This window comes from Equus caballus, chromosome 9 (assembly GCF_041296265.1).
Source record: "Equus caballus isolate H_3958 breed thoroughbred chromosome 9, TB-T2T, whole genome shotgun sequence".
NCBI lineage: Eukaryota > Metazoa > Chordata > Mammalia > Perissodactyla > Equidae > Equus > Equus caballus.
Window position 1 is genome coordinate 14,679,825 of NC_091692.1, and position 27,060 is coordinate 14,706,884.

The window sequence follows — 27,060 nt, forward strand, 5'->3', positions numbered from 1 at the left end:
GAGCCTAAGGGTGGGCAGGTGATCCTAGGGCCAAACTGGAAAGGCAGCCGCATCTAGACTATGGAGAGCCTTGCAAGCAGCTTTACGGATTCAGTCTTTCATCTTTGACAATGGAGCGTTGTTAGCTGTTAAAGGATTTTGAACCTGCAGTGAGACCATCAGAACCGCAGTGTATGAAGTCCATGCTGCCTGCAGTGTGGACTGAAGAGAACATGGAGGTGGTGGGACCAGCTGGGAGGCTGCTGAGCTGGGCAACGGAAGTAGGGCAAGACGCGAGAGGACTATAAAGGTGGCATCGGCTGGACTTGTCTTTGGATTTGGATGGAGAAGGAAGAGTCAAAGAAAACCTTTACATGTCCAGCTTGGGTTACTGGTTGTGCCCCCAGGTGAACTAGAGAAATAGAGAAGCAGCTTTAGGGCTAAGAATATGAGTTTACTTTGGCACAGATTGCATTCGAAGTGTTTATGGGGAAGCTAGCTGCTTACACCAATGAAGGGTAGGATTATGAGAGAAGTGTAGCCAGTAACGCTGAGCGGAACTCTGAGAGACAGTAGAGGCTGAAAACTCAAGGTGCAGGGAACAGCACAAAGGCATAAACCCAGAGGTCGCTTTGGGGACTACTCCTGTCTCGGGATAGCTAGAAGGAAGCAGGGATGGCAGCAGGATAGGACTCCAGGCTGGAGAAGGAGGCTTGTCCTGGATCACCAGGGCCACTGCAATAGGCTGATGCATTTGAACTTCACCCTAAAATCTATGCAGGATTTTTAAATGAGAGATATGATGAGATTTATATTTTATAAAGACAGTCTGGCAGCATGGCCACACTGTTGTGGGTAGATTGGGTTTGGAGCTTAGAAGATGTCATCTGTTAGGGCAGTGTTATGCACATGTGAAATCAAAGTTAATTTCATTTTCCACAACCAATTGCATCCTGCTTCCAAGCACACAGTAGCAAAACAAAAACTAACAATGACAACGAAATTCCTTAAAACTGTCTATTTCAAAGTAACAGAATCTCTTAGGTGGAGATGTGGTCCTTTCAGGATGTAAGCCTGATAGTTCTGCACCCTCTGGCACTCCTTTGCTCACCCTTATCCTTGGGGTGATCAAGTTCAGGGGTCTCATTCGTGTACCATCCTGGCCCTGGGGTAGGCATAGCTATGGCACCTCCGGTCCATGTGCTGTGCTGGGTATTGTCTTTGGCCTGAGTGGAGATGTCCTTGTCCTGCTTGATGGCTGGGAACCCTGCCTAGTAGTGGGCAGGTGTGGCTGGTCCTGGGTGGTTCTGTCCAGCATCATGCTGGTCTCTACTTTTCAAGTCGTTGGTCCTCACCTTGGCCTTCAGGCTCAAGTGACCCATTTGTGGCCTCGTCATTTTCACAAAAGGCCTCTACTTAGTTTATCAAGTTTCTCAGCACTTTTGTGTGCCTTCTGGAGACCCAGGAATTCTTGGTTGCCTTCTTTCTCTGCCATCCTAGGGTGACTTTTCACCCCTGAAAAAGACTTTTGAGTGTAGACAGGAATTCATGTGTTCACTTGTGTTTTAATAAATAGTTGTTTATCTCAAAGCTTATAAGTCAATTTACACAACTTATTTTACTTATAAATCTGTTTTTTCACAAAATGGGAATACTTTCACTTAATTAGTTCATAAGTTTAACTGGTTGAAATATTCTTTAAATGTTAACTCCACTTGATTAATCCCTTTAGCCATTGCAAATTATGATCACAAGTCTATGATTTCAGAATGCAGTTAAGGTTGCCACATCCTAAAAAGTTGGCAAAGAATACACAGAGCGACCCAATAATTATAAAATACATTACCTCACCTGTCCTCGAACCTTAAATTATTAATAGTAAGAGTTTCTGATTTCTTCATTCATTTCTTTACATTTTATATTTTTATGGTGAAATATAACCCATATACACCTCTTTATTTTTTAAAAATGTGTTTTTTTATATTCCTGGGTTGTGATAATTGTACCAGATCTGAAGAGAGTACCAAGCCAGCTTACTGGGTCTTGGTTGTTGACCATTTGCTTTGGATTGAAGCACGGGACCTAGTTCCACATTCTAAAGAGATTCAAACCTGAGCACACGAGTTAGGCTTGGCCTTACACCCGCCTCTTTTTAAGCCCACTGAGTCTTACCCAATTATATAAGTTTCCAATCTTAACAACTAGTGCCCAGAACTGGAAGACTTTTCTCTTTCTTTTCTTGTTTTAAAAGGGCTTCCCTTACATCGTATCTTCCCTCCCCTAGCCTCAAAGCCTAACTTTAATAGGAGAGAGACTTTAGGGGGTGGGGGGACCCATTATTGCTGAGAAAGGAGAATACGGCAGGGCCTATTTCAAATTTTTAGAACTTAGCTCTGTCATATTAGCGATGGTGCTTTTGTTTTCACTGCATATGTTACAGTAATTGAAGCCTGGAAGGAAATGAGGTCATGCAGGAGAGGGTGCCTGAGAGAGCATGGCATTTAAGAGGAAGTGGAGTCCGTGGAGAACAAGAAGCCCTCAGGAGAGACCAAAATGGCAGAATCAGAAAAATGGAGGAGAAAGTGCGCAACGTGCATTGTATGACAAGACCTCAGGGAGGAGAACATTTCAAGACGGGAATGTGCAGCAATGTCAGATCCTACAATTAAGATCAAGATGCAACAATTATGACACAAATGGACAAATATAGTATGATTCCACTTATAGGAGATACCTGGAAAAGTCAAATTCGTAGAGACAGAAAGTAGAATGGTGGTTGTGGGGGGCTGTGGGGAGGGAGAAATGGAAAGTTAGTGTTTAATGTCTGCAGAGTTTCAGGTTGGAAAGATGAGAAAATTCTGGAGATGAATGGTGGTGATAGTTCCACAACATTGTGAATTTACTTAATGCAATTGAATTATACATTTAAAAATGGTTAAAATGGTAAATTTATGTTATGTCTATTTTACCAGGATAAAAAAAAAGATGTTACAATTGAGACAATTAAGATAAAGACAGAAATGTGTCCATTGGCTCTGACAATGCACATATAATTGGGTAACCTTTGCAAAAGCAGCTTCAATGTCATGATGGGTGTTTTTATTATTTATTGCTATATTGCAAACCAACCCATCATTTTATTTGCTCATGATGCTGTGGATTGCCTGGGCTCAGACGGGTGGCCTTTCTACTGGTACTACCTGGAATCTCTCCCAATTGCTGTCAAAGGTGGTTGGGGCTGGAATGTCCAAGATGGCTTCACTCCAGTACCTTGGTGGGATAGTTGGTAGACTGGGACCTCTCTTCCACCACATGGCTAGCTTGGGCTTCTTTAATGGTGGCTAGATCCAAAGAGTAAGCATTCCCAGAGGATATGCCCCACGGTGCAAGCACAAGTCAGGTCTCTGCTCACGTCATCCTTGCCAATGTCCCATTTGCCAAGCCCAGAATTAATCTTTTGGGAGACATGGTTCAGTGGGGGCCACCAAAGTAGCAGCCTACCCTGATGCGACAGAAGCCAGCAATGGACAAGAGGTAGACTAAGTAGAAAAGAGGAGTAAAGACATTTATAGCAGGCTGGTGGGTATGGGGAAACGTGAACAAACATACAGAGACAGAAGTAAGCATAGTCTGCGGAAGGACAGAAAGGAGGCTGGTGAGGGGTGAGTGAGGGCGGGGGAGGGGATGTGTAAAATAGTTTACTACATAGTCATGAAAAGACTTTCAATTATTTAGATTCTGATTATTCAGGCTCTTTGTGTTTATGTCATGTTATTGTATGAGCAAGAAAGCAGAAAGAAGAAATGAATGGAGATGAAAGTCAAATCAGTGGTGTTTATTGTTTATGTGGAGAGACTGGAGTCATCGTTAATTTCCTTCTTTGCCTCAAACCCACATCCAATCTACAATCCTCTTGGCTCTAATTCCAAAATATACCCTAAATCTGACTACATGTCATCGTCTCCCCAGATGAAACCTCAGTCTAGGTTACCCCCCCTTCTTACCTGGACCACTACGCAGCCCCCATTTGCCTCCCCGCCTCTGTTGTTGCTCTCCTACAATCTACCCTCTACACAGTGGCCAAGCGGTCTTTCTTACATGTAAATCAGATCGTGTCACTTTTCTGCTCAAAAGCAAAATAAAAACAAGCAAAGAAAAAACGCCTTTAGTAAATTCCTGCTGCACCTGGAATAATATCCCAACTGTTTGCCTAGCCTGCACTGCCCCACCCTCCACCTGGGTCTGTTCCTTCCTCCTTGTTCACTGTCCTCCACAAGTCATTTTCTTCCCTCCTACTTGCCAAGCTTGTTCCCTTTGAACTTGCTCTTTCGTGTAGACCACATCTCCCTTTCCCCCAATTTATTACTATCTATCACCTTGTCATCATTTATATCTCAACTCAAGTGACACCTCCTCAAAGACGCTTTCCTTGACTAGCTAAAATAACACCCACCTCTTCCTCCGGGTCCCACTCTATCAAATTTTAGCTGAAATTTTTTTTTACTACTTGTCAATAGCTAATACACACACACACATGCACAGGAGCAGGAAAATATCTATTTTTCTATTTTGACTTTAATCAAAATTATGTGTGCATAATTTGAAAATTCAAATAATTCTATAAAAATTGTAGTCGAGAGGAGTCTCCTACCTCCCTTTTCATCTTCCTTTGCCCTTTCCAGAGAAAACCACTTCTAACTTAGCTAAATCTTGTTACCCTGTTCCTTGCTGATCTTTTCCTTTTTGGGGGTTACCTGTTGCTCTGCCACTAGAGAAGGTGAAGGTTTGTCGCTCTTCATCTGACTCCCACCCCAACACATGCATATGCAAACCCTGTCAGTCCTGCTGTCCTTCCAGTACGGGTGTTTCCTGATCGTTATTAGATCCATTTTTGGTACTTGCATTACTCTATCTCCATGGATGCTGTTGACAGCTGCAACAACGTGTAGTATTCTATGATTCCTTTTAACAATTCAATTTCATACTCTCCCCTAATTGTTTAACTCTCTTTTCCATATTTCAGAAGTATCAATTATTCTATCAATTTTTTCATCTTGAAAACTTTCCTTGTGCCTTCTGACCTCCTCCACTCTGGGCTGCCATGCCTGGTGCAGAGCCATCATGCTAGAAATTCTCCTTACTGTCAGCATCAAGGATTAGCTCTTCTCTCTCTATTCAGATTACTTATTTCAGAAAGGAGGTTTGCTCCCTACTTTTGATGGAACATATCCTTTCTTAGCTTTCTGAGAAAGGATATGTGGGAAATAAGTTTTTTTGAGACTTGAAATGTCTGTAAATATCGTAAACTTAATTTAGATGTCTTTAATTTTCCTACTTGTCATAAAGTTTTGTAGGGTCCAAAATTCTAGGTTGAGAGTTATTTTTCCTTAAGGAATTTGAAGCCATTGCTCTATTACTTTCTAAACATACATGTTCCAATTAAGAAGTCTGAAGTCATGACCCATGCTTCGTGTCTGATCTATTTTTTTCTCTAGAAGCTTGAGGGAGCTACCCTTTTTCCAAGTGTTTTGAAATTTGTCCGTTGGTGTGAGTCTTTATTTAATCCATTTTGTTAGATATTCATTGAGCTCTTTCAATATGAAAACTCATGTCCTAGGAAATATTTTAGAATTATTTATTTAAAATTTACCCTTCATTTTCTCTGCTCTTTCTGAAACTCCAGTTATTTGGACGTTGGACCACCATATTTTCTAATAGTTCCTCATATTCTCATCATATTTTCTGTTCTTCTCTCCTATTTTCCATCTCTTTTGCCCTCTTCTCTGGGAAACTTCCTCAGTTTTATTTTCCAAACCTTATTGAACTACACATTTCTGTCATCCACTTTTTATTTCTAAAGGCTCTTTTTTATTGTTGGATGTCCCTGTTTTTTTAAGAAAAAGTCATTATTGGGGCCGGCCCAGTGGCATAGTGGTTAAGTTCACAAACTCCACTTTCATGGTTCATGGGTTTGGATCCCAGGCACAGACCTACACACCGCTCATCAAGCCACACTGTGGCATTGTCCCACATACAAAATAGAGGAAGATTGGCACAGATGTTAGCTCAGGGACAATCTTCCTCAAGCAAAAAGAGGAAGATTTGGCAATAGATGTTAGTTTAGGAAGAATTTTCCTCACCAAAAAAAAAAAAAGAAAGAAAATCGTTATTGTTACTTTCCCATCTTGTTTCGTGGTTGCAGTGTCTTAGTTCTCTGGGGCTATTAATGAGAGTTTTTTGTTTTTGTTTTTCTTGCTTTTGCCTGATCTCTGTTTCCTGCAATTTGCTCTTCTCTGTCCATTTGGTTCCTACCTCTCTTGGTAGAGGCTGTCCCCCTCCGACTCTGATAATCCTTGATTGTCTCATATTTAAGAGTGGGACACCTTTAAGTTGGTTGATGTGTAAGGACTGTAGGGTGATCAGGCTGGGTCCTTCCCTTGGGAGACCCCCAGGTATAAGTATCTTAAGTCTTTCCTCTTGGCTTGGCCACAAGGCTTAGTGAAGGGTCTTTTAGGCTCCCGCCTGGATAACCTAGATCTAGCTGCCAGCGTTCTAGGAATCCTGATAGGGAAATGGCTATGGTGGAGGGAAGCGGGGGTTCTTTTCCCGGAACGCAGTGTGTGTCCCAGCATTCAGTATTCAGCAAACAAAATCTGCCTGTTTCTAGTATATCGTCCTCCCTCACCACATTCCACGGCTTCTCCTTCAGTCCCCACTCTGCTTGTTTTACTGACTATGTGGAGGGGTGAAGGGAATCTGTTTCTTGCACTGTTTGTACCCAATCCTCCTTTTTTTAAACCCTCCCTTCTACTTCCGCTTCCAGAAGTACCTGGTCCTACCAGTTCCTGAGACGTGGGGGGCTTTGGTGGTGTCAGTTGGATTGCTTTCAGCTTTCCTCATTGCCAGCTTAGGATTCCACTTTCTCAGGTCTGCTAAGTCAGTTACTAATAGTCTGCCTATTTTTTCATTTCCAGAATTTGTTACCGTTTTCTTATTACCTGCCCTCTTTGTTCTTGGGGATTTATGCTTTAAAAAGAAAATCCATTTAATGTTGGTCTTGTGAGTTTTGTAGAGAAAGCAAAAATTAATGCATATGTCCAGTCAGCCATCTTTTAATTTATTTACACTCTTCTATGCACACGTGATAAGTGGGAATTCTGCCTGTCTTGTTTACGGCTTCATAATCTAGTGCCCACAGTACCTGGCACATACTAGATGCGTGATAAAATATTGGCTGAGTGACTGACTGATTACTGGCTGACAGACCAGCTAGCTAGCTTGGTTAGATTTCTAAATAGCCTAAAAATTGCAAAATTTGAAAATAACAGCATTGTGGAGACATCTACAGTAAGGTATTTCTGAGAGGCAGGAGATGTAGGGTTTCTTCAAAGATACTTTTATTCTATTGTGTATCACTTTAAAATTTTTTATTAACTTTTCTGGATTTGTTTTGGTTATGACTTTAAAAGGGACGTATGAAGTGATGTTGGAGTAACAGAGTACTTAGGGAAGACTATGACGGCTATAACTAAAATACACCGTATGATAGCCTTTTTTTTTTTTTTACCAACTTTAACTTTTTTCCCATTTTCCTGTCCCTCTCAGAGATATGTGAATCCAGCAATTTCAGGTCTATTCTAAACTATTAATTTTCTTGGAGTTTGGTTATTCCCTGTCGTCAGAATGGCAAATTCCTAGCACAGTGTCAATGACTCAATTTTGTTCCATAAAATATTGAAAATGTGTTTGTGAACATGAGAATGAAATTAACTCCCCTATGATAATAATGTCCTAGCCAATCCAACTTTAGAGTTCCCAATGCAGGATGGGGGGAGGGGGCGGTAATTATGACAATGTGTCATAAATAAAATAAAGTAAAGAACAGCAGGAAATCATTTTTCTTTCACAAACCAGGACCATGTTCCATCAAGTAGCCAAGTACTGGCCAACTTAAATTACATTTATTTATCACCTACTATGTGTACCAAGCTGTGCTAAAACCTAGAAACTTACATACCCTGTCTGGGTACCCATTCTACACTCGTTTAATGAAATTGATTTGAAACTCAGTTTTCTGCTGCTATTTTTCTATCCATGAGAGCTTTACCATAGCAGTGAACATTTTTATCCCCATGCCATTTTGATAAGGTGTCTAACCTTCTTGCATCCATTTTGCAGTTAGCCAGTGTACAGATTATAAATTGAGAGAATATTGTGATAACAAAGGGCGCAAAGAAAACCCATGCTGACGCGAGAATTAGAACTCGAATCTCTAGTGCATTTGTGTTAGTCTAATGAGAGATTTTAAGAATTCTATACATTTAAGGAATAGAACAGCATTGAAACCTTGAACAGGGATACACATAAAATCCAAAAATATGGGGGATCTGGCCTGGTGGCGCAGCAGTTAAGTGCGCACGTTCCACTTTGGTGGCCCGGGGTTTGCTGGTTTGGATCCCGGGTGCGGACATGGCACCGCTTGGCAAGCCATGCTGTGGTAGGCGTCCTACATATAAAGTAGAGGCAGATGGGCACAGATGTTACCTCAGGGTCAGTCTTCCTCAGCAAAAAGAGGAGGATTGGCAGCAGATGTTAGCTCAGGGCTAATCTTCCTCAGAGGAAAGGAAGAAAAAAAAATCCAAAAATATGGGAAAAGGAAATCAGCGTTATCAGAGGCTGATTCATGAGGGTCTTAATGTGAAATATCTCATTTAAAATATCTTTTTTTAATTGTAGGTCATTTATTGGTTGGTAATAGGCATGATTTTGGAAAATTATAAATAGAGAGCATAGAGATGTGGGTCCTCCTTTTAAATAGTCTTCAGTAATTAATCATGAATTAATTTCTTAGTAGTGAGTTAGATCATTATCGTTTTTCATTTTTAAATCTAACAAATAGAATTCCTCCCGAAAGATATGGAGATACTAGTAATGATACTGTGAAATGTAAAACATATAAAATCCCCGTGTCTAAAAAATGTTATCTTTTCCCTGTAGAATTTCTGAGTCAAAGACACTCCTTCTTTAAAAGAGGACTGGGATCCTGGAGCTGGTTTTCTGGTTATTGTCTTCAATCACTTCTTCCTTTTTCTCTCTGTTTTTGTCCTCTCCCTCCTTCACCTCCTCCTTACCCTCAGCATCCACACCCTGATGGTGAGGAAGATCATCCTCTGAGGCAAGGACAGGAAGGAAAGTGAACAGTTCTGCCAGGAGGCAGACCTAATGGGGGCTTTGCGGAGCTGTCAGCGGTGGTTGTCAGTGATAACTGTGTGGTAGAGGTCTCCTCCACGGGCTCTCTGACCTCTTGGTAAACTATTTGTTTTTCCTTGTATTGATTAAAAAAACAAGCCACCAGCCTGTAACTCCCAGTCACTCAGGGTGTTGATTTTAAGAATCATATACACTTAAAATGGACTAATTCAGTAACCCCCGGATCCTTGACTTTGTTTTACTTTGCAATTCAGGTAAACCAGATCATTGATGATGTTAAAGCTGAATCCCTAAAAGAAGCAGAGGATGCTTCCAGACTTCTATTTTTTGAAACAACGTGAACCACAAATTTAAAAAATCAGTATAATACTTCAAATACGAAACCATCTGAAATAAGAATTCTTCTTAATTATGAGCCTCTAAAGACTGCAAAAAACTTAAATCTTTTTTACATTTTGACCATATAAAGGTCCTCTCTTTCAGTATTTGAAAAAACTGAAGCTATTGTTTTCCTTAGTAGGTAATGCAGAATCTAGTTTTTTCCTTACTCTACAGCATTCTAAAGTAAAATTCAAGGACCCAAAGCAACTTGATCACTTGCAAGTATGAATCTCTACAGTAGAGAGAAACCTCCAGGTTGTATACCTCGTGACATTGCTTAATAAAAACATCTAGAATAGTGGTGCTTCTGGTTGCGTTTCCAATAGCAATGTGATTGCAGCGCACCATGGATTAAGTTACTGATCCTTTGAATTCTGACCTTGTGTCTAAAACAGCTTTAGAGGTTACTCTTTTTTTCCGATTTGGAAGACTGGAGGGGGAAAAAGCTAATGCCGCTTGAAGGAAGAAAAAAATTCTATAGACTATTAAGTTTTGGTTTTTTATTTTTCCCTTTCCTAGTAATTCCTTTGTAAAGTAATAGAGCTTCTTGATTCTGAATACATAAACAATACCTCCGAATGCATAAGGAGACTGGGAGTGCATTTTGAATGGAATTATTTTCTGGGTGAACAAATCAAGTATTTATGATGTAATGGGTGTTAAGATCAAAGCCTATCACACTGGATAATTGAAGTTAAGGAATACAAAAGGGAAGAAATTGATGGAACTGTAAAGCAGGTTATCCGTATAATTGCTTATTGTAAACTCAAATGCTTAGCTTCTCCTCATTATTAGAAAGAAATTTGGGAATATTTATAAGGCTTACTTCAGGAAGATAATTCACCTTTTTCATAAATAATGAGAAAAAATATATCTCCTGATTTGGTAATTCCAAGTTTAAGGATTCATCGTATTTTTTCCCTATTGACCATTTAACGTACTTTTATTTTTGAACCTGCAAACTGACTTGCAAATGTGTTTGTGAGTAATCTGATGTTGTATTGTGATTGTGTCTATTCTATATTGAATATATCATTTCAATATATATCATCTCAATATACCACACACTTTTCTGGATTTATTAACTTTATTGAGTGTCACGTTGCTCCAAAATGATCCTACAATCAGGATGCATGAATGTACCACTGCTTTAACTCCTGTTTAGTGGTAACTTTGATGGTGCTAGAGAAATGAGGCAGATTCCAGAACAAATAGTGGGGGTATAAACATATTTGTAAAAAGCTGGATTCATACAGATTAGCTGTTACATTATTTGTTAAACTAAATGAAGAATGTATATAAAATGCCTAGCAGAGTGCCTGGCATGTAGTAAGCACTCAATAAATGCTAAACCTCTTCCTTCTTCCATGAGCTATTCATTGTTTCTGAAGAATTCAAACACTGTGAACTCAGCTGTCATGAAACCTGGAAAACACAAAGCAAATTTCCAGATCCTCTTACATGTCCTGGGAGGGGCAGACAAGGTTGGTTTTGCCCACGGCTTAGAGGAAAAAAAGGTTGAAGAGACAACCTGGGTTTTCTAGGTTGCTTCAGGTTAACAGAAAACCATTTTACAGTGTGAGAAAGCAAAATAGCTTATTGCTGAGATTCAGCACTTGCTTCCAAGACCAGTTATTTTCATATTTTTGGCAGAAGGTAGAAAAAGTAATTCAGTTTGCCATTTTGGAAAATCCGTTGATTTTGAAATAGAAAACCTGATATGTCATATTTTCTTAAAGTGCCTCCATCATTGCATTCCCTTTTCTTAAAAATCTGCTCCTTCCCTTGGTATCATTATTAGTTCCAAGAAGTGCTGCTCAGAGTTTCTATTAAGAATAATAATTTTTTTAAAAAACATCCTATAGACAGTCATTACTACATATGATAACAAGTTTCCCACCCTACATAAATAAATGGTTATTATTCATGTGTAATAACCAATGTGCTTATTAGGAGACCAGGAAATAGGTTATGTTTCCGTATTGTGTTGGTATAAAGACTATAATATGTATTAAAATAATTTTCCATGGCACAGTGAATAGTTAGTAATTGCCTCCTTAAATTTACTGTTAACAGCTATTCAGGTTGGAGTTTGAATGGAAAACATTTAGCAAAATACTGGTAGACATTCAGTTTGGCGGATTTAAGATCATTCTTAAAATAAATAGAGGATGTTTTCCTTGGTTGCATTTCAGCTGAAGGCTACTGGGAGCAGGGCCCTCATTGTAGGTCTCGTGCCAGTGGGGAGAGAGTAGGTCATGGAAGTGACCACACCAAATGCCAGCAAGGATCGTAATGTCAGCCATTCAGACACTGTTCCAACGGTTTCATAAAGAAGCCAGATGTAGTGCCATGGCATGGACCACGAGAAAAAGAGAGCTGTGTGGAAGCAGAAGCACTAGACCTACAGTATTTTGGACTCTATTTTGCTGTTCCACTTTGAACGGTTTGAATCGCAACATGTTGAATATTTCCAGATATTTTTGATTTTAATAATGTGGAGGAAATAACAACTGAGATTTTGCTTTTGAAGAAAAAGCATTGGTCTTTAAGTGCTAACTATATTTTGCAGCTTACCATACCATTATTCTTGAGAAATAATCTCGTAAGAATGGTAGAAACAGAGATAAGAGATGGTTTACATGGGACCTGGGAATAGCATTCGTGCTTCATTCCACGATTATTTAAAGATAAACACAAATAGAAGAAAAGTCACTTGTGAGGACATCTTTTATTGGAAACTTCACAACTACTCAAGAACTTTATTATTTTTATTGGAATGGAAAAGGGAGAAGGGCATGTGTTTTATCCTTTCTTTTCTCAATGTTTGTTTGTTATATTTAATTTGATTAATCAGCTGTTTACTCATGTAGTTTTAGAAAAGTTCCAAGTTACCTTTTCTATTGTACTAATGAATACCTTACATCTGCCCTTGTCTTTTTTTTTTTTAGTTAGGGGCATTTGTTTATTTTTGCAATCATGCGTTTATTTAAAATTCTCTCTTAATTGAAAAGCCCCAACAATTTCTATCAAAACTACAGACTTCTATATAACTAGGCACATGTCTAGGCAAAAGCTTGATCTGTGAGAGAAAACCTGTTTGGAGATATAGTATGTGAAAGATATTGTCTCTTTAATGGCATTCAGACATTTTGTGATAGTTGACTATTTCAAGTGTTTTCCAGATAAAACAGATAAAATTGTATTTTATTTTTTTGTTTTAGTGGGGGAAAAGCATATTAGAAAATTTTTACTTCTGTTCATATGTTGATATGTTAAAGTTTCTGCAGGAAACATCAGGAAGTCATGTTTTCTCATATTACCTGTCTTTACTAATGGCAAATTTTCAACATTTCTTCCTAGTTTCTCTTGTAATGTGTATGACTTTATTTAGGGAACACTTTTGTCCTTACAGTATATGGTAAGTTATATAATTATAGTTGGTGAAAATTTAGAAATAGAAAGTTAACAGTACATTACAAACTGGATATTATTAGTAATGGCTAACATTTTGGCTATTTGTCAGAGAATAACTGATTTTGGATGTAAGTTGTACAGTAATTATTGCATATTTGATATTCAGAAGTAGTAACCAGACAAAATTTATGGCTAAGCATGTGATCGTTTTTAGTTCATCTAATGTTGCCTTAGGAGAAGGAAACCATTTAAAAGCGGTATATACGCATGTGCATATTTCTTTTAGCCAATGACTAAGCTCTTTGTTACATAATTACAAAGCATGACCTATATCATATCAATTAGTGGTCACATTACATTCATCATGCTTTTCATAATTTTCTTCATAATTACATGCCTCATTTCTTTAATGGTATCTTGTTTGGTTATATAAATAAAAATAATTGAATTTCAATATAAAAACTAATGTAATATGATAAATTTGATTATAATGCAGGCAAACAATTTATATGTAAAAGTCTGATAGTTTAGACGATTCTCCTGCTGTTATGACTGCATGTAGTTCAAGCCTTCTGGCTTTGCCAACATAATCTTTCAGGGATCAGAAAAATATTTTACCCTTTTATGTCTCAAATAATTTTGAAACTATGGGAAGCATGGGTACAGTAGCTTAATGTAAAGTTTCAAACAGGGTTGAATTCTCCAACCAACACCTCAAATTTTACATTTTATGGAGCTTAGAAATAAATACGAGAGCCAAAGCAGCTACTGTGCAGGTGTTTGATATCACCGATTGAATTAATGTAACGTTACATTTTATCTCATGCCGCTAGCAACCTCCATTACGTGCTGTATTTTATTTTCTGCATGTATACCTTCTACTGAATAACTGATACTTCTGATCTGAGAAAGCACTGAAGGTGATAACATAATTCTATTTCTGCTGCATATATGGACAGATCCAAGAGCAATCAACTGATTTTTGACCTGGCCTCCCAAATATGGTAGATGACTAGCCCATGATTCCTTGCCGGTACCATACAAAATGAAATCCTAGGTGAGTTTGCAGTTTAAGCCGTCTCAGGTTTGACAAAGGGTTCTTTTCTGAGGAATTAAGATTGGCATCCTTTCAGGGGAGAGAGTGGGGAAAGTCCACACTGAATTTTGGTCATTAGAAGCTTTTTGTTTTGTTCGCATCAGAATGGTGCTTTCATTTACAAATTAGCAAAGGTAAGAACATGTCTATCTGTTTTATTAGTTGATGATCTGGAAATGTATTATATAATCATTCACAAAGTTGCTGTGATTTTAAAAATGTTTTTTCATACCAGAGCGAGAGCTTTTTAAAAAAGAGAATATTTGTTATTACTAATGAAAAGACTAAATACATAGAATAGGGTTATCGGTAATGACAAAATAGTTTTAAGAAAAATCCAGTGGGTATAAAGGTTTTATTTTAGAGTACAAAATTGGTTAGCATGAGTGAGTAGTATCAAAATAAACATTTACATTTTTACTGTGGTCTAGAGTTAGCAAATTAAAATACAACAGTCACACAAGTGATCTCTTCTTTAAATATTTGAAATCAATATAATGGTGAAGTCATCGATCTAATAACTGAAGTAATTGATTTGCCTAAAACATGACAGTAAATATCTTAAACTGAGTCATCAAGTGAATAGCTCAACTCTCTGAGTGTTAGATTATTGTGCACAGATCCTGAGTTCAGTTAGGATTTTTTTAAAGAACAGACTGTAAAGAAAGAGTTCTAGATAAAATAAATATTTTCCCCAAAATCATTTAAAAATATTGACACAGAAATATTATCTGGTTCATAGCCAAAAAAAATTGTTCATGTAAAACTTGCCATCCTACAAATCATCACAGATTCATGATTCAGGCTTTCATTGTTAAGCTGATAATAGCTTACACGTTTGCTTTATTTCTCCCTCACTTGATACGGAAATGGCTATTCTCTTTTTCATTTGCCCCAGACCTGTTGGTTGGTACATTTGGAAAAAATGTTTTGAAAAGTATTGATTCTCCAAGTTTCAGAGCCTGAAAAAAAAGTTTTGCAAAAGTATAAAAGATAACGTGTAACTGCTCCCCAAAGCTCGTAATTGGTAGCTGCTGCAGCAAGAGATGTGTGTTGACAGTGTCTGCGAGAAGTTCTTCTCACGCAGCTGTTTATTCAGATAGCATGGGGCGCGTTCATTTACATAATAAATTTTTTTTTAGGCAGCAAGGTTGAGTCAGACAGAGCCGTGCTCCTTTCAATTGTTGCATTTAAACCAATAAGGTTAGGACAAGAGAATAGCTGTGGTTTGCGTTGCAAAAACAAAAAAAGCCCGGAGGCTCCAGGGCAGCCCTACAAGGCTGCGCAAACAAATCGAGGGAAGAGATTCTGCTGTTTCTTTGTCTAGGCTTCTCAGATGCTATCTGCGGCTGCTGTTGAGTGGGGACAGAGCGCAGGGCTCAAAGCGGTTGCTAAACAGAACGGTGGGAGCTGATGGCTCCGAGTTTGGGGCGAGGTAGAAACTCTCCAGTGCCACTTCCGACTTTAAGCCTTCCTGTTGCCGTGCACTGTGGCGGCTTGCCGGCTGGGGGAAGCGTCCTCGCTCAGTCGCTCGGCAGCCCGAGCCTGCAGCAGCGGCCAGGCGGCGGTCCCCGCGGCCGGGCTCTCCCCTCCAGAGGCGCTCCGCTTCCAGAAGCGCCGGGCTCCAGCGAGAGCTCCTAAAAGCCCTCCCGCGTCCTTATCCAGGAGCCAAACTATGTCAGGAATGGAGGTTTGCTAAAGCAGAAAATTCGAAGGAGCGCATTAAACTGGTGGATGCAGCAGATGTAAGCGCTGTAAGTACAAGCTGACTGTTTGAAAAATTGTAGTGGCTGGCAACAGCTGTCCTCTGGGCAAAGCCCGAGATAACAGGAGCGCTTTTAGTATTGTTTTGATTTGTTTTAAAATACAAACATTAGGGCATCGGGAAGATTCTGACACGTTGTACGTACTACTTTATTAGCCACAGGCTTCCGTCATAGAAGTATGTTTCTTAACCCCCACGTTATCTGAGCGATTAGAATCATTGAGATAATTACAAATTAATTGTTAACAAATACTTTTGTTGTGATCTATATTAATAAATATAATAACACGACTGTATTCTTTCAGGGAGATGACTTCATCTTTTCTGAATCGCTGCACAAACCTTAACTATTATTGTGTGATATTGAATAAAGCGGTGTATATATACGTATAGCTCCGTTATAACACACAGATAACTTTTAGGTCGATATGAGAAAATGAGGAAGGCATTCACATTTTGAAAGGACAACAGATAACAAAAATAAATTGATACCACTTTTTAAGGAAGGAAATCCTTCTGCTTCAATCAACGAACTTCCCAAACATTAAGTTATGCAGGCTCGTCTTCAAGAGGTGAAATAATAAACATTTGCCAAATTAATATATTTTTCACTTATTGACACTTTAGATGACTTGAATGGACCTTGAAATTAAAAACAAGATTCTTAAACCTTGGAATTACTATTTAAATTTTTGTCATTCAAAATCAGTATATGAATTGCTGATGTCTCAGAGGCTTATATTTCTGGGGAGGAATTTTTGAACACATTAAGCATAGCATTTGCAAGAATTTGTAAATTCAGAGCTGTCATTGAATTTAGACAAGCATTTTTATGTTTCATTTCTTAAAATGACAGGGGCAACAAGAAATCAGTAGTTAAGCACATAGTATAGTTTTATAGGTTTGGGATTGTTTTTTTAATGTCTCTTTCAGAGTAGGTTTTATTCTAGGCTTGCGTGAGTCCTTTCGCCCACCGTTTGGGATCTGAGGACATGCATACATGAATAGTCACGCTTTTTTGCATTATCAAATATTTGATATTTTCCTTTCTCGCTGCTTGAGTTCTCCTAAGGCCCAAAGTGTTCAGTAAGTGAGAAAGCAGCCATGGATTTTCAATCCTGAAAATTCTTCGCGGTGACAGACAGAGAAACCTAATTGAGCCACTGTTCAGTTTTCAAGTGCCAAAGGCACTCAACTGCTGTGTGAGTTTTCTAGACATGATAAATGATTTTCTCAAAAGAAAATTTCCATTTGAATGCGAAAATGTATTTTATAGGAGTACATTGGAAAGAAGAGAAACCACTTGCTGCGACAATAAAATCACTTCTTCCATTTAATCAGATAGCAAAGTGTTTCATTCAACATTTTAAATAAATGCCAATTTTGAAAACAATCCTTTAAAATTGTAGGTAGAATCAATGTCATTTAAATTTGGTTTTGTTTCCACAGGAACTCTATTTTGTCATTTTCTTTAAACAAGCTACTTCAAAAAGTAATACAGTGCATTACATTTAAAATGAGTAATAGTATTAAGGCATTCATTTTATGGAGTCTTTGATGAAGAAAAAAATAAGTGTTAGCATGTAGAAGACATCTCCTTCTTCCTAAAAGTTGAATTTTAGGTTTAGGATTTTGTTGCAGCATTGACACTATAGTTAGAAATGTTGATTGAGGAGAATTTTAGCAAGAATATATTCTGATTAAAAAGCAGATTGATGCCTAAGGCACATTTTTTTGCCCCTATAAAATACATTCTGATTAGAAAATTGCCATTGTCTTTCAAATTTGGGAGCACTCCAGTCGATCTGTGGTTGGGCAAAACTAACTTGCCTGCCAACTCTATTTATTTAGATAAGTTCAGTACTTTCACTTTGAAAATTTCTTCTTAGTTTGAAAAAAAAAAAGTTTAAAATTATAGTCATTTTATAAAAATTGCTTCTAGCAAGCAAAAAGCCTATGGAAAAACCCATAATTTAGACAAGTACCTACATTTTATTTGCTCTGTGCTGCTGAGATTTCGAATCCTTCCCATTTACAGTTTACTTTTCACAGAACATTATTAACTTTTTGGCTTCATACATGATCTTCTGTCAGATGCTTTTGATTTGTAATTTAGCAAAGTATAATAAACAGTGCAAAAGTCATGAATTTTGCTCTGCATCCTGAGCTCTGTGGTAGGGAAAATGTGATAAAATGTGTACCTTAAGTCTTGTTTGATGATCTCTCAAAGCAAGTTTGCCTTCTGGAAATAATTTCTGGGGTTGAAGAGCATGGTATTAACAGATTTAATGTGGCTATTCAATGGATTGGCGAAGTACTATGTGAGGTTTAACAAAATGAGAGAGACAAATTGAACATCAACAAAAGTTCCATCTGTGAAGAATTATAAATTTAATTAGAAAAAAGGCAAACTTAAAAGACCTCATTAACTAATCAGAAGTCAAAGTTACTAGTTTAGGATTCTTGAATTTAAATTCTAAGAAGTTCTGCTATCTTTTTTCCCTTTGTATTTTCACAACTCAGTGTGCTACTCTGGGTGTTCCATACAAAGAGTTTTAAAAAGCATTAAAGTGAAATGATTTCATTGTAACATAAGGTGACCATTTATAAGGTTATGGGAAATATTTTTGCACTCATAGGAGCATTTGAATTAAAAGTACCAGATTAGGAGAAGACAAGAAACATTGAGTTTATGGATATAAAGGAGAAAATGTGAGCTCACTGAATGCCTATCAGCATTTTGCTGAAAACCATGAAATAATTTTTTCTCTTTTGAATGGAAATATGCCTCATTAATTATTTTTGAAACGTCTTATGGTTTTAGACCTTTAAAACACAGAAACTTGCGGAGAGATTGTCCAAGATAAGAGAAAATCAACACCAATCAGAAATAGGTGTTCTTTTTAGATAAGTCATTATGAGAGTATGTTTCCTTAGTGGGCTGTAATCTTGTACTACACATAAGAAACTAAAAGCATGTGAAGTGTAGCATTTTGTAAACTGTAACTAATTTTGCTCACATCTGTGTCTAATTGTTGTCTGCATTCGCATTCTTGAGAGTAGATTTATTTTTCCTGGACCTCGATGTGGATTCAGCTGACCAGCCTAAGTGAGGATTAGTTGTTTTAAAGTTATTTTGATTAAAGAGTGATTTTTAAATACAGTAACACACAACACATGGTTTAAATAATCCTTGAGACACAAAAGAATATATCTGAAGTATACTTAATGAAATGAAGATCATGGATATGGACTTTCAAAAATTGTAGTGTAAGAAAGTACAGTAGAACCTGAGTCGAACAAGCGTAAAAGAAATATGTTGTTGTGAAAATGCATTTTTTCAGTGAGGAAACGTGTTAGAATAATTCTTATTTTGAAGTTCCCTTTTATATTAACAGTTTGACTCTGAAATTTAAATATGATAGGTTAAACCTCAAATATAAATATAATCAAACATTCAAATTATACGATGAAACTAAAGTTGTATTTCCAAGATTATGCTATCTAGCTAATGGTAAAAGAGGAATGCATTTTAACATTTAACAGAAAGTATGTTTTACCTACTCTTTCACATAATTAAGCCAGAAGAGTTCTTAAAACTTAGTTCTCACCTATAATTTATTCCAGGTGTATAACAGCAGAAAAAAAAGAAAAAAAAAAGGAAATTTATCCTTGAGGTATATTGTTGCAGTTTCTAAAGGAAAACGTTTAATCTTGTGTGAGAATACTAACTTTAACAAAAATTACAGAAGGCTGTTATCACAAAATGACATATCTGCAGGCATTAAAATTAAATTTTCATTTAATATTCAGGCATCTCTTAAAAATGATTTTTCTTCCTGCACATATTATAGAAAAGCATACCTAGAAATTTCACGTAACATTACACCAGGATATTTAGACTTAAACGATGCTTTCTTCTTGCCAAAAAGGTAGTATTTCTTAATTTCATAAATCATAATTAAAAAAATAACAGGACTCAGTAGAAGATATTTGGCTGGATAACTTTAATGCCATTTGAGATGCTTCAGTTCTCATCTTTGTTCTCTAACCCTAATTGATGTCAGTTCAGGTTGAATGAAAATGCACATCAAAGATTTGGAATTCTGAGTCATTTTAAACGTTGTGCAGAATGCTCTTTACTGCGAGGCGTCTGCCTGTGCCTGCCAGCCAGCAGCCTGGCCTCACCTGAGTTTATCACCTGCTGGCAGTCTGTGCTGCCTCTGGAGAAGGGGCAGAGACTAGCAAAGGCTGCACGTTAAGGTAGTTGTTCAGTGAAGTCCCGAAATACAGAGTCACTTGGAGACAAAGAGACCAAAGTTCTGGCTCACTGGGATATTGAATTGATCATTAAACTTTACATTCTCTTCCCTGTTTTAAAAGATGGAAAGTTGAACAAAAAGATAACTGCCTTTTCTGTTTGACCAGGCAGAGACGAATAAGCATTCGCTGAATTTGAAATTTGCATGGGTAAACGAGCACATGGCTCCGTGATGTGACTTGGGATATGAGAACTCGCCTTTGCCATTTACAGTTGGTCCAGCGTAGCCTGAAGATTGCCCAGAAGCTGTTTTAGTGAATGTTAAATGACAAATAGTAAATATAGGAGAAAACCATCATGATAAGGATAAGAACTGTCAGGAGTCAAAGGCGTGGGCGGGAAGTCTATTTCAGCTGGCGATAGCAGAAGATGAAAGATCTTCTGAGGATGCTGGAGGATTAATTCTTGAACTACTGCTGTGAAACTCACTCATTTTGCTAATAGCTATTTTTTTCCAAGCACCTTTTCCAAGCTGCCCAGGCCGGGCTGCTTTGCATGTTGATTGGGGGAGGGGTAATCCCGTTTGCAGCTGTCATAGGCCAGTGATGAATCACTATCCCGTCATTTGGCTGCCTTCCCCCCTGACAAGGGGAGGAGGAGGGTAGACCTGCAGGAGGAAACAGTGGAGACCTCAACTTAAGACAATATGCCTTTCACTGCTGCACCACCCTCCTTTTTCTCTTTTGGTTAAAAGAGAGCGTTGTCGTTCTCAGCCATGTGCTCTGTATAATTAAGAGCTGACACTGATGCAGAGTAACAACAGCTTCTAATTTTTTTTTTACCCCTGATCACAGGTGCGAACATCTCAGACCAGTTCAGATGTTGCTGTTTCCTCAAGTTGCAGGTAAATATCGTTGGTATTTGACATCTCTGGAGATTACCTTTCTGTGACCCATATCTATTTTTGTCTAGTATTTCTTAATTATTTCTATTAATAGCAACAGCCTCGGTTGGAAATTACTTAACAATTTGTGTGTATGTGTGCTTGTGAAAATTTGAAGTATGTAGAAAGGGAAGAGGAGCCTGGGTTTGAAAATGATTATGGGCTATAGTTTCTGGTGTTAGGAAAACTGTGAATGTGGAAGGATAGTTAGGACAGAAGAGTGAGCTTTTAAGCCATTTCTAGTTTGAATTCAGAAGGTTTGGGGAAGGGAAAACTCACTTTAGAAGTAAAATGGTTCATGTTAAGCTGTTTTAAAAACTGATATTTACAATCAGTGTCAGTGCAAACTCCAAATTAAAATGACTGTAGCTTTTATTGACCTGGTGGAGGTGAGGCACAGACAGTCTCAGCTTCGTATATGTAACATAAACCCCTCCTTTTTATTTAGGAAAACGCGTAAAGTGTAAAATAAAGTGAATGGGCCTCAGACTTTCAAAAACTTGTCTATCAGAAAACAGAACGGCATCTAGGGGTGTTTTTAGTGACTTTAAATAAACTTCTCCTCTCTTCATTAATAGAATATTAAATATAATTGGATAGTTGTGCAATTGTGAACATGAGTAGGGGCTTCTGTACCTTTTTGGAGAATAAGTCAGTCCTGAGGCTAAGAACTTTCAGGGGGGGACTTAACTGTTTTTATATGGTAAAAATGCGAAAGGAGAGCAGTGCCGCAGAATTGTTCTTATTTCCTTGGGTAAGTGACAGCTGAGGTATTTCGAGTGCTAATGCTCCCAGGGACTCACTGTATGTTGGCCTGATCCCTTTTCAATTGGGCACGCTGTATGTAATCCACAAAGCAAACAAGCGAGCCGACATCATCATGTTTTAATGCTGCATTTGTTTCAAGGGAAACAGAGGAACAATTAAGCAGTTTGCCAGAGTAAACACATGCATCAGGACTATCTCATTCGCTGTCACTAGGCTATAGGCTTCAAGTGTTTTATTTGGTTTGGAGACCCATTAAATTACAATTGGGTGGTAAATTATAAGGGAGTATCTAGTGCTAATTTATTAGATGAAACAGATTCCACAGGAAAATGATTTTTTTTTCTGTTATACCTGTTGATGCATTTGTCTTTTAGAAAATCATTGCCTTTGGTTTTTTCCAATATAAAAGGAAAAGCATGGCTGCATTTTTCTTTGGAAATTAAAGTAGATGTAATTGTCTCATCACATCTTTTTACTTGATGAGCTAGATAAGAGAAAAAAAGAGATTTTTAAAACTCCATGTGAATACTTGGCTAGATAGGTGAGGCAGATGACATCCTTTCATAGTACACGTTATGAAAGGAAGACTGAAGTTAAAAATGTAAGATGAACTAGTTGGAGTCTAAGAAAATAGATACAATGGGACTTTTGTGCGAATGTGTTTCAAAGAAGGTGTCAAGTCGTTAGCGCATTAAATAGTGGCGTTATGAATTTGGTACATCTGTCAAACGGAAGGCTTCTTGTCTTTAGGTCTATGGAAATGCAGGATCTCACCAGCCCGCATAGCCGTCTGAGTGCTGGTGGAGAATCCCCCAGTGGTCCCAAACTCGATAACTCTCATATAAATAGTAATTCCATGACTCCCAATGGCACCGAAGGTGAGTGTCTGCCTTCTCGCTGTTTACTTTGCGCCTTGTTTCTTCGTCAGTTGACGCTCTGTTATTAGGTGGTTGTGATTTCAGGTGTCAAATCCATGAAACTGCTGTTCTATTTCCCCTTTAGGTAATTTGGCTTATGAATCAGTATTCACCATTAGTTAGGACCTGCATGGTGCTAGGTTATTATAGCATTACTTAGACTGGTTGTACTTTGCCTAGAGATATATATACACACACATATACGTGTGTGTGTGTAACATTTTTAACCTTTGAGTGTATTTTATCTCCTTGATCATTCTCCATAGCACAGTGTCAATTTGCATTGTTTTGCTCTATGAGCAGTGAAAATTTGGAACTATGTCCTTTACTTTCCCTTTTGTTACTAAATATAACTAAATTTGTTTAAATGTAACATTGGACTGGGTAGTTTCTAAATATCCATAAAATAATTTGTATGCCTGGTGTTCTAGTGGCTTTGGCTGTTAAAATATAAATAAGTAAACAAAACATTGCTTACAAATATACAACCTTATTTGGAAGGTACACGAAAGTTATTTACTTTCTTAGTGATTAAATAGTATACTTTAAACATAGTACTGTTGCCATTATTTTTGTGTAATTAATACATATGAATATTTATGTAAATTTTATGTGAATAGAATACCTACTTTGATTCATATATGCCTAAGTTTGAAAAGTAAGGCTATATGTATGTATTATTAGCTCTTATGCACATTTATTTAGGTACCATACATATTTTTAAAACTTCAATTTATACAAGGCTATGTTATTTCTTGCATTGTATTTCTGCTTTCGCCTATTGAAAATTTACTTCTTCACAGATGATATCTTTGCTTATTTATTCCTTACTGAGCCCTGGGACACTGATGAACTTGGAGCAAAAGTTTCACTAGAGTTGAATGAACTATCCAGGTTAGAAATCCATCCATAAACAACCATCATTTCCCAATCACCATGGTGATCTTTTATTACAGTTCTTAGAAATATACAAAACTAAATGCCATAAAATTGTTCATTTGGTGCAGTATTCCAGTGTCTATTAGTGAAGCCTTTTGAAACTAGTAATGTTATAAAATTTATGATTATAGAAAAAAATATAAAATCACTTGTTTCTGATGAGACATCTTAATTTTTATACCGTGATTGTTTTTTAACATGTAAATGGTCTATATTTTCCTGTTCAAGTAAATACATTCATTACCAGTGTTTATGAAAAATAGTCACTGTCAAAAGTAGAAGCTTTGTTGATCTAGAAAAAATTAATCTCTGAATAAGGTGCCTTTTCATCTGAAACTCTTTTCTTCCCATTTCGATAGGCAAGCAAAAAGAAATTTAAGTGATAGGAAGGTGGTTCTAAGGTTTAAGTAGATTTTATAGAGCAAATGAAGAAGCAGGCCGGCCTTCCCTCTCCTTTGGAATTTGGCTTCAGGTGGCAACATGGCTGTTGCACGGTGTAGACTGGGTGTGTGCACAATCACACAGACCACTGCAGGGCCCGGGGCTGGTGGGCCCCACGCCACTGTCATGGTGCAAGCAGCCACTGACCGAGTGTCAGAGGGGGCCATGGATGCAAATCTTTAATGGTCATTCTCATCACTGAAGAGTCCAAATAAGACAGTCATTTAAAGTAACTTAAAAAATAAAGACGCCGAAGTGTGTTCAATCATTTTGCTTAATAGAATATACCAGTACATATTGGTAGAAGTAATTATGAAATAATGAGAGTTAATTTTCTTATATATGAAGAAATGAAATTGGGGTAAGATGTTTTCATTTTGTCATCATTTACTGGCAAATTGTCTTCTACACAACAGGAGCCACGCAATATGGAAGCAGGAGTATGCGTTGGGGACTATGCCGTTGGATGGCTTGTGTGAATGACGTGTGGGTTGTTTTGTAAGGGCATGTGGAGTGACGGCGTATTTCTTAGTATTTACATTTAATAGCTTGATATCATGTTCATATTCAGGAATCTGTATATTTCATAAGACTCTTATAACTAAAAAAGTTCAAAATAATAAAATATTTTAGATAATTGTGTAATCTGCTGAACCATTCAATCTGGGAAACACTTAGAAATTATTCCTTATCCTAAAATAAAAATCTTAACTCATGTCTTGGAAATGAAATTTTTAGATGTATTTCAGACAAATACGCAGTTAGTCATCTCACTCTATTTTCAGGGATTCTTTATTGGTGTCCTTCACAAGGGGTATGGTAGTTAGAAAGCGAAGTTAGAAAATATCAGGATAAATTATCCAAAAAATAAATGGAATTGTAGTCAATCTACTGGGATCTTTAGTTTTATTTTAGTATACAGTTTGAAAATATGTCTCCAAACTTTCTTCATGACCCATGTTACATGCCTGTTTAGATGCAAATACTGTCAGAAAGTTCTGGGTTTTTATTAAGTTTGTAAATCAATTTATCATGCTACTTACATGTTCCATAATACATTTGTTTCATACCTCCCAGTCACCACTAGAGGAGTTAAGCTTAAAATTAGTGAATTCATAATATCTGGCAAGCTTCCCTGGGATATAATCATTATAAATTTTCCTATTCCTTCTTTGAAATTTTATTTATTTTGAAACCAGCAGTGCTTACCAATGAATTAGAGGAATGCAAAACAAGAAACTCATTAAAATTTAAAAGAGTCTTTAAAATATCAGTCACCACCCCTACCTCCATAACAAATATTTCTAGCTGTGTATGCCATGATTTGTACTTAAGTGACTTCACTGCAGCCCAATTGAAACTAGTTTCCCTAATTGGGTCAACACAACTCCCCTTGAGTTTACACAGTTGTTGACTCTGCCCACATTTATAGGTTGCCTTCTCTCACTCAGAGCCTTTTTTTACTTCCTGCCACCACTTGTCCCTATAATAAGGCTAAGAAAACATGAAAATCTCCTGTATCAAAAACCATAACTTCATCTGAAGAACAAACAAGAAGGGAATGGAATGGAGAGGCAGAGGATATTAAGTTTCTTCTTAAGTCTGCTGCCAAATTATCATAAGACTCAATGTTTGTAGGTTCTGTACTCACAGGCTAGTGCCTATTTTCATGGTTCATCTAAGGGATAAAGACAGAAAGACACTGAGCTACAGCCTGAAATTCTGTGCTTTTTTATTTCCTAGATTAAATGCTCCTCAGTTAGAATAGTTATTTGAATGTTTTGTATTTCGCAAGGTTCAACTATTCGTGTTTTTATATTCTATTCCAACCACTTTGTAAATCATTATTGTTGCAGTTAACTGTTGGCTTCACCTAGTTTATAAATTTTTGAAATATAAACCATAAATAGGTAAAAATACCAAATAGCAGAAGTGAATGCTTGACTTGCGTACAGAAAAACACTGTTAGAAGTGATATGTTTCCAAATGAATTAATAAATATTTTAGTTACTATTAAACAGTTAAAGCTTGATCTGGAGGAGACTAATGGATGGTTATGAAAACACCAATTGTAGCTTTTCTTTTCCTGGTTTTCCTAGTCTTTTGGATCATTAGTCTTCCAAGACAGGATGGAATAGAAAATTTTTTATTAGAGAGATTGTTAGAGCATAATGTTTTAGATGTAGGCTTTTTGGGGTGATGCTTCAGTTAAATAAATGTTAAAGTGCCAGATCTGAGGATTTCCAACGTGTGAGTCTATGTTCAGATGGCTGTTTGGTAGAACCTGCGTGTTGATGTTTGTGTTGTGTAAGTGTGAGAACTGATTGGGAAACCTTCCTTCGGAAGGACTTAGGGCTGTAGCAGTAAAAGGACTTTTATTTACGTACCTAATTAAGGCCTTGTTTGCAAAGCAGTGATTCTTTCCATCTTTGTTTTTCCTGGTGTCTTAAGTCCATGGGAGCCTCAGATTGGTCGGTTCATATATTGCTAGTTGGAGTGTTTATTTTTGGTTGTCTGTGGGTGAGGATTGGGGAAGGGCGGAAAAGAGGTGTGAGCGAGCGGAACTAAGAGCTCTCCTTCTGAGTTTTGTCTATTGTAAATTTAGATTCGAACTCAAGAGGAAGTTTAAACTTGTCGTAAAGCGATGAATTTGCCTTTAAGTGACATAAAACCAGATGCCATTGGAATCTTCACTACAAGTAGGTTTGGAGGACTTCTGATGGTAATTCAAATAGTAATTTTGAATTGGTTGTATCAGATTTCCAAGAAGATAAGAGATACAGTCTTGAATTAGGTGGCTATATTTTCTGCTTTTCAAGATTTATTTAATTATATATTGCCTATTTTAGGATGGTAGGTTAATTCAGTTTTTCAAATTTATATGATCAGAAGTTCTTTTAAAGTTGTTTTATCATTTCTACAAAGCTTAGAACACTAACAAAT

General features: G+C 37.3%; 1 protein-coding gene across 31 annotated transcripts in view; it reads left to right on the forward strand.

The window, feature by feature from the left end:
- Nucleotides 1-27,060, forward strand: part of EYA1 (EYA transcriptional coactivator and phosphatase 1) — a 321,217-nt gene that overhangs the window by 144,055 nt on the left and 150,102 nt on the right. For 14 of the 31 annotated variants that reach the window (XM_070221423.1, XM_070221430.1, XM_070221427.1 and 11 more), the window contains 2 exons: nt 20,964-21,013; nt 22,571-22,698. In XM_070221423.1, the coding sequence (XP_070077524.1) occupies nt 22,575-22,698 (124 nt within the window). In that variant the 5' untranslated portion in view covers nt 20,964-21,013; nt 22,571-22,574. Of the gene's footprint in view, nt 1-14,025; nt 14,218-15,138; nt 15,838-20,561; nt 21,014-22,570; nt 22,699-27,060 lie in introns of those variants that run through there. The other 17 variants (XM_023648469.2, XM_070221434.1, XM_070221432.1 and 14 more) reach the window with 8 other exon arrangements.